The sequence below is a fragment of the Adiantum capillus-veneris genome, chromosome 12, assembly GCF_014529385.1.
Source record: "Adiantum capillus-veneris isolate H3 chromosome 12, ASM1452938v2, whole genome shotgun sequence".
NCBI lineage: Eukaryota > Viridiplantae > Streptophyta > Polypodiopsida > Polypodiales > Pteridaceae > Adiantum > Adiantum capillus-veneris.
Genome location: NC_140942.1, coordinates 3,083,512 through 3,092,313, shown reverse-complemented (window position 1 = coordinate 3,092,313; position 8,802 = coordinate 3,083,512). Strand labels below are relative to the sequence as shown.

The window sequence follows — 8,802 nt, the reverse complement described above, 5'->3', positions numbered from 1 at the left end:
CAACCATTGTCAAGGATGATCTTTCTCTTTACCTCATTAGCCATGGTACATACAATAGGTCTTTCTCCCGAGCGAGGGACTCCTTGTTTTCCAACTCGAGGTGCACCATAAGCCATGATTCCTGACATGCCAAAGTGTGTAGCAAAAAACTCTTCAATAGCAACCGCAAGAGATTGGGGTGTTTCCATGCTTTCCTCCTTGATTCCACGAATGACAATGTTCTTTGAGCGTTTTTGTCGTTCTTGCAATTCTTGAGTGTCCACATTCTCTACATTCTTTGCTTGGACAACGGCTTGCGTGATAGGAGATGTAGAAACCACATTATCCTTACATATATCAGCCCATGATTTGGATGCATTTCTCATCTCACATACATCATGTCGTATTGATTCTATTGTTTCCTCTTTCAATACATGATCACTCTCAACTTTGCTCAAGCGCTCTTTCAATACATTCATGTCAACAAGAGAGCGTTTACATTCTTGAACTTCATTCTCAAGATGCATCAAGCGTGTTGTTTGCATTTCAAGAACCTTCTTGAGGTGCTCATTCTCCACAACGAGAACTCTTAAAGTGCCATTCTCCATTGCAAGTGCGCGCAACTCTTCACCTTGCTTGTTGACGGTTTCTTGTAATGAGATCAAGTAAGCCATGATCATTGCTTTCGTTGTTGTAGACGATGTGGTTGGATTAGCATCCAAATTCCTTGGAGATTTTGCATCATCGGCGAGTGTGGCTTTTCTACCCTAGCGAGTTTTGTCTGACATTGCCTTCAAGTCGGCAACAAAAGCAAAAAGTTTTGACAGTTTTTTCAGTTTTGAGATGCTGTTACAGCAAAGCCTTCCATTACACAAAATTTTTGTTTCTTTACATCAATGCGTAGAGGGCTTCGTGCTCTTCGATTGAGGCTATAGATCACTTAAATCGGAGTTCGGATGAGCAAGTTATGGTCAAAAGAGTGCATTGATGTCTACTAGGTCAAAAAACGGCTGTGTGTGTGAGTGTGTGTGTGTGTGTGTGTGTGTGTGTGTGTGTGTGTGTGTGTGTGTGAGTGAGAGAGAGAGAGAGAGAGAGAGAGAGAGAGAGAGAGAGAGAGAGAGAGAGAGGAAGTGCATGGATTTTTTCTCTTAGAGAGGAAAAGAGTAAGAGTGGAAGGGAGATTTTGAATTAAAAAGGAAAACCATGCTTTGGGAGGGTTTTTTAAAAACATAAAAGCTCCTTTGCATTCCCCCTCTTTCCCTCTATAAAAAAAAACCAATGCATCCCCCTCTCACAATTTTTACCGCCCCCTCTCTCTCTCTCTCTCTCTCTCTCTCTCTCTCTCTCTCTCACCTTCCAATCGATCTCTCTCTCCACTCACCCTCTCCAATATCCCTATATATATCTCTCTCTCTTTGTTGTCCCTCCCTCTTTCCTCTCTCTAGCTCCTATCTCTCTCTCTCTCTACCGGCCCCTACCTCTATCTCTTCGCCCGCCCCTCCCTCTTCCCTCTCTTTGGTCCCTCCCCTTCCTTTTCTTCCCCCTTCTCTTTCTATACCATCCCCCATCTCTCTCTCCCCATCGTCTCTCTCTCTCTCTCTCTCTCTCTCTCTCTCTCTCTCTCTCTCTCTCTCTCTCTCTCTCTCTCTCTCTCTCTCTCTCTCACCCGCTATCGCTCTCTCTTTCTCTCCCTCTTTTACAAAAAAAAGAGGCACTTGCAGTATCACTAGTGCCTCTTTTTTTTATATATAAAAAAAGCTCCTCTCTCTCTCTCTCTCTCTCTCTCTCTCATGTTGGGTTCTCAAGAAGTCCCTTTTTGATGCATTGGTGACACCAGTTCTTCTTTATGGAGTTGAAGTGTGGGGTGAAAGTCTACTTGGAAAGAGATTGACAATGTCCAAAAGCGTTTTCTTACAAACTTTCTCCAAGTTAAGACACAAACACCATATATGCTCCTACTTCTTGAGTCTACATCTCTTCTAATTGACGTTATGAGCATAGAAAGGGCTGTGGAGTACGTGATAAAGATGCGTCAAAACCCCTCACATCGACTTCCTACAATTGCATGGGACGCAAACAAAAAAGTTCAAAAGACTCATAAAAGCAAGATCTTGAGCACGGGATGGATGCAAGACATAAAGAAGTGGTCTAGGAGAGATGCATTACACTTGCTACATGATGCTTCAATTGACTCCCAAATGAATGAAGCTTTTCTACAAGGCCAATGTATTACGGGTTGGGAGACATCCGGTGGGTCACGCTTCATACATTACACCACCCATATTGCCCCCAACTACAAAACCATTTTCCTTGATGAAAGAGGAAACCGTACTCACATTTCCATACTTGAGCATATCCCCTTGTTGGCGATACGCACTATTGCATCCATTTGTCTTAGCTCCCATTCCCTTCGATGCGAGAAAGGGCGTTGGGGCAATGGAGAAGAGTCAAATCGATTCTACACATTATGCTCACTGCAAGTTCAAGAGTCTGAGTACCACACACTACTAGAGTGCTCAGCTTTTGGCCACATCCGAACTTGTTTCTCTCACATTTTCAGCCATGACTTAGACCTACACACTTTCCTCTCCCAGCCATAGTGTGGGCTCTTCATTGCGGCTCTCATCACCACAATTTTGGAGCATCGAGAGTCACTCATCAGCCATACACATACTACATCACATGTAACTTTGGTCCCATAGGTCATATTTGACCTCCAAGGATGATAATAAAATCTCTCTCTCTCTCTCTCTCTCTCTCTCTCTCTCTCTCTCGGCCTTTACTTTCCTCCCGTCCCAGATGAAAGAGATATAGGGGGGGAGAGAGAGAGAGAGAGAGAGAGAGAGAGAGAGAGAGAGAGGTTATATAGTGACAAGGAAAGAGAGAGGAAGAAGGGTGTGGGAGAAGAGGAAGACCTTGAGGAGGGAAGGGCGGTTGCTGGAGGAGGAGATGGAGGAGGGGAGGGCGGCTAGAGGAGCAGATGGAGAGAGGAGGTGGAGGATGTTGGAGGAGGAGGAGGAGCAAGGGAAGACGAGGAAGGAAGTCCCCCCCCCCCCCCCCCAAAAAAAAAAAAAATATTTATTAAAAAAAACTCGTTGCTCAAAGACCTAAGAGAGGTCTCATAGTGAGCCTTGGTAAAACCAAGGTTATGATCTTCCCACAGCTTGGCCTATGTATGAAGCCTTTGAAGATAGAGAAATAGAGGTCTTTTATTCATATGTGTAAGGGAAGGTCACCTTTATATAGGTAGTGTATGTAATTTCTCCATGTTGCAAGCCTCTCTGTACCATTTGGCATGAGCATTTGCTTCATTGGCCATGCTTGAGAGGTAGCTCCATTAGGCACACTTCTAGAAGCTAGACACAAAGTGCTGGCTCTTGACACTTTTGTGACACCTACATTGATGTATTCGGCCCTACTCTAGAGTCCACATTATTGAAAATCTTATGGAGAAAATTAGAGAGATCTCAAATTTTTCTGCTACATTACATGATTTGTAGCAAACTCTGCAAAGTTTGATCTGCCTCTTATGGTAGTGGAGGCACTCCTGAAGACTATATGCTTCCTTCATAGAGAGAGAGAGAGAGAGAGAGAGAGAGAGAGAGAGAGAGAGAGAGAGAGAGAGAGAGAGAGAGAGATTTTATTATGGTCCTCGAAGGTCAAATATGACATACGTCCTATGGGACCAAAGATACATGTGATGTTCTATGTACGGGGTTGATAAGTGATTCTTGGTGTTCCAAGATTGTGGTGATGAGAATCACAATGGACAACCCACAATGTGGTTGGGAGAGGAAAATGTGCATGTCTAAGTCATGGTTAAAAATGTGAGGGAAGCAAGTTTGGATGTGAGTAAAAGCTCAGCAGTCTAGTAGTGTGTGGTCTTCATGCTCTTGAACTTGCAGCAAGCATAATGTGCAGAGTCAATTTGACTTTTTTCCATTGCCCCAGTGTCGTGTCTTGCATCAATGGGAGTGGGAGCTAAGCCAATTGGTGATGAGAATCACAATGGACAACCCACATATTCTCAAACATATTCCAAGTAGACTTTGAGATGCTCCCGCCTCACATTTTAAGTCCATAAAGAAGAAATGGTATCATTAATGTGTTAAAAAGGTGCTTCTTGAGAACCGACATCTCTCGCATTACACATGTTCTTAAATGAATAGTGCTTCCAAACGATGCATAACACATTCATGCTACTTGTGATTGGCCAGAACCTCAAGGCCAAGTTACTGAACGATGCATAGTACTCTCTTTCTAGCTTCCAAACGATGCATAACACATTCATGCTACTTGTGATTGGCCAGAACCTCAAGGCTAAGTTACTTAACACTCTCAACAACTTAAGTGTCTCATTGTTGTACACAATGCATGCCTTCTCCTTATGGTTGGTTTCACAAGCATGAACTTTGTTTTGGATTCATTCACAATCAGCCCACTATGCAAGCAAAAGTTCAAAAGTGATCACATTCTCTCTCTTTTGAACTTTTGAACTTGCATAGTGCGCTGATTGTGAATGAAAGAAAGAGAGAGAGAGAGAGAGAGAGAGAGAGAGAGAGAGAGAGAGAGAGAGAGAGAGAGAGTCTAGCATGATCGGTTTTCCATCTTGGTTATGGGCTTTTCATGTTCAATGTGGGGCATTCAAGTCCTAGTGGGTGGGAGTAATGTCTCCACAATCAGACTTTACCTCTCTTTAATTAAATTGAAATGCCATAAATATCGGTAAAACAAGTCAAATAGAAACCTTTTTCTAATGGATTAGCTTTTTTCCTTATTCTCATGTGTATTTGCTTCGAGTGCAGAACGCTCAAAAACTCCGCTGATGCCTACGGAAAGGCCACAGGCAGAGTCCTCTAATTCCCTAGTCTTTACTAACAATTCGAAGGGAGTTCCACAAGAACCTTCTCCGGGCAGTAGCTTAGGTTCAAGTGATTCAGTGCCTTACTGGGAAGGGACCCTCCACTTTGCCAGATTGGCTTAAAGATATTATATCCTCGGTCTTTTTTAAAGTTCTTGTATGTATTGGATTTTTTTAAGTGCCTTCTCCCCCAAAAATCCTGTCTTGGCCCAGATCTACTGGTCTGGGGCCCAGCCCCTGTAGCGTGAAAAGCTTGGCTATGTAAAGAGAGGTAAAGTTTGATTGTGGAGACATTACTCCCACCCACTAGGACTTGAATGCCCCACATTGAACATGAAAAGCCCATAACCAAGATGGAAAACCGATCATGCTAGACTCTCTCTCTCTCTCTCTCTCTCTCTCTCTCTCTCTCGCGTATGCACTCACACATACAAACACCTAAGCGCATGCACACAGATGCCGTTTCTCACAATTAGGCCCATGTCACACACGTCCGGTGAGACTGAGATGGCAAAAAATGAGTTGTTGAAGTTGCTATGCAAAATCACCCGGAGTTAGCCTTGTTCCAAACTGGAAAGAGACTAAACATTTTATTAGACTAATTAGGAGAGCTCCTTGGTCAACTTCCGCTGCCTGTGGGTTGTAACTTGTTGCCTGGTTATTCTCCCATTTCGTCTACGTGGATAGGAATTTGATGCGCTGCCCCAATTGCGGGTGACATGTCGCAGCGAAGAATGACGAAAAGAGCAGACCAGGGCTTGATCAGAACTTGAAAAGTTGCAGATGCTGAGATATTACATGAATAGCGATGCAGGTTTATGAGCAATTGCGTCAATTCTGCCATCGCTGTGACCAACGACTCGCTGGCCAGAATTGCTAGAGAGTCTCTGTGCACTCATGATTGGTGCAAGCCCATCTTGGAGGAGCTCAAAAGGAGAGAGTTACCATCACTTGTGCGATCATCAAATGGAGACCGGTGCGTGTGGAAAAAGAGCACACCTGCGATGTCCAAGGCACATTCAGAAGAGAAAGAGAAACAAGAGTGCACTGAGGACACTACCTCACTCTTCAGATTTCAACACCAGCAGACTTATAAACCTGCTGCAATTGTGGCTGCGCTCAAGTCCGCTGCCAAGGTCCGGGATTTCCACAGAGGCAGCCAAATACATGCAGATCTCATGGGAACTGGACTGCTTGAAAATAATGTGTTTGTTGGCAGCTCCTTGGTTAACATGTATGCTAAGTGTGGTGCCCTTGCAAAAGCACAAGATGTGCTTGACGGGCTTCAAGTGCGAAATGTGGTATCTTGGAATGCTCTTATTGCAGGGTATGCTCAACATGCGTATGCCAAGGAGGCCTTCCTTTGCTTTGAAAGAATGAAAGCTGACGGATTCTCTCCAAATGCAGTCACCTTCCTTTGTATAGTGAAAGCTTGCACTTCCATGGAAGCAATAGACAAGGGCCAAGAGTTACATGCTGAGATTGCTGCAGAGGGGTTGCTGGAAAAGCACATCACACTTTCCAATGCATTAATAGACATGTACGCCAAGTTTGGGATGCTTGAAAAGGCACAAGAAGTGTTTGACACGCTTCCAATGCGAGATGTTGTCTCTTGGAATGCTCTTATTTTGGGATATGCTCAGCATGGGCACGGTGAGGAAGCATTGCGTTGCTTTGAACAAATGCGGCACACAGGGTATGCTCCGAATGCAATTACTTTTCTCAGTACTCTGAAGGCATGCGGCAGCATGGGAAATTTAGAGAAGGGTGAGGAAATACATACTCGTATTACAAAAGAAGCGTCTGTTCATGATGAGGTTGCCATTGGCACAGCATTGGTAGATATGTATGCCAAATGTGGTTCCCTTGTGAAGGCACAAGAGCTATTTGATAAGCTTCCAGAGCGAAATTTGATTTCTTGGACTGCTTTGATCACAGGGTATGCACAAAATGGTGATGGTCAGGAAGCAATTGACTGTTTCAAAAACATGCAGCTGGGAGGCTACTATCCAAATGCGGTGACATTCAAATGTGTTTTAAAAGCTTGTGGTAGCATAGGAGCCTCAGAGGAAGGTTTAAAGCTACACTTGCAGATTGCAAAAGAGGGTTTGATGGAAAGTGATCTGGCTCTTGGCACTGCTTTGATGGATATGTATGCCAGTTGTGGCATGCTTCCAGAAGCCCAAAGTGTGTTCGACCAGTTCAACAATCAGGACATTGTGTCCTGGAACGCCTTAATGACTGGCTATTCTCAGCAAGCTGCTCATAGCGATCTAGTTTTCAGGTGCTTTGAACAAATGCAATCAAAGGGCTTTGCACCAAATGCAGTCACCTTTGTTTGCATCCTCAAAGCAAGTGCCAGCTCAGGGGCTGCATACAAGGGCCAACACATACATGCTGAGATTGCTAAGTGTCAGTTACTCGAAGATGCCTTTCTTCTCACAGCCTTGGTAGACATGTATGCAAACTGCGGCATGCTTGTGGAAGCACAGGATGTGTTTGACAAAGCGGCAGTGTGGGATGTAGCAATGTGGAATGTGCTGATTGCAGGCTATGCCCAACTTGGAAAGGATGATGTAGTTTTTGAACAACTTTCAAAGATGCTGAAAATGGGTATTGAGCCAGATGAAGTGACTTTTACAATCTTGCTTAACTCGTGCAGTCATACAGGCTTACTGGATGTGGCCCATTTTTATTTTGAGACCATGAGAAGAGTGTATGGCATCGTGCCAATTAAAGAGCACCACACCTGCATGGTTGACGTTTTTGGCCGTGCAGGGCTCTTAAATGAAGCAGTTGCAGTGGTAAAAAACATGCCATTTTTGGCTGATCGAATGATGTGGCAAATTTTGTTGACAGCTACTCATAATAGCAAGGGATATATAAAGCTTGGAAGATTGGCCTTTGAGCATGCAGTACAGATGGATGAAAATGATGGTGCAGCTTACGTCTGTATAGGAAACTTGTATGCGGCCAGCAAGTTGGAGGGCGTTTTTGACAGTAAACTCTCAAGAGGGGAAATGCAAGCAGGAACCAGGGATGTGCAATAGTTAGATAATACGAGCCCGTGTACAATATTGTTTGTTGACTTTTTATGAACTCGTTAAATGCTTCGTTGTGAAGTCATTGAATGCTTTGCTGCTGCATCTGATCATCGCTTGTATGAAGTGAAGTGAAACAACTGACAATGGCAGTCGTGTTGTGTCACCCGAAGAAAATTACCACTGTGCATTTGGAGGGTCTCTCGACTTAATTAGCATTGCTTTCTGTTTGGCTAATAACTAAGATAACCAATCTACCACACATGTGAGAGAGAGAGAGAGAGAGAGAGAGAGAGAGAGAGAGAGAGAGGGGGACACTCATGTCCACACCTAAAAATGAGGATTAAAGCACTCAGCAAACCTATGAAAGCATTTCACATGTTGGGAGAAATTGGTTGGGGATTCCATCTACGTGCCAAATAGAATATGAGCAGCAAAGCAAGGTATGCCATTGTCCAACTTCAAGAACTGGTTGGACAAATCTGAAGGATTAGGCGAGCCGATCCCTACAATAATTGAGCCACCTTAAAGCAATAGAGGTAAAAAGGTAATGTTTTCAAATCCTGGCATTTGGGATGGCCTTGTTTCATAGACTGGAAATTTTTTTGTTACAGTCTTGAATTTAGCAGTATTGCCTTGATGTATAGTTTTGAATGAAGGTAAGGAGAAAATGACGGAGTTTGTGCTAAAGAAATGCAGCAATATGTATCTTGATGTCCAAAACAAGAGAGATTGGAATGGCTGACCTTAATAGTAAAACTCCAATTGTATGCAGGAATCGAGCTCGCGACGAGCTCCGTCTCAATGAGAAACACATCAAAGCTGTCATGCTGTCTACCCCGAGACCCTTTAACAATTAAAAAAATGCTTCTAGCTCAACGGCTGCCGTCATCGGCTCCTGCGCCTGCTCTACCATTGCTT

General features: G+C 43.9%; 1 protein-coding gene across 1 annotated transcript; it reads left to right on the top strand.

The window, feature by feature from the left end:
* The first annotated feature begins 5,431 nt into the window (after nucleotides 1–5,431).
* On the top strand, nucleotides 5,432–8,575 carry LOC147445219 (pentatricopeptide repeat-containing protein At5g27110-like). The gene has a single exon (XM_086524774.1). The coding sequence runs from the start codon at nucleotides 5,659–5,661 to the stop codon at nucleotides 7,888–7,890; it is 2,232 nt and encodes a 743-aa protein (XP_086380900.1). The 5' UTR covers nucleotides 5,432–5,658; the 3' UTR covers nucleotides 7,891–8,575.
* The last annotated feature ends 227 nt before the right edge of the window (nucleotides 8,576–8,802 follow it).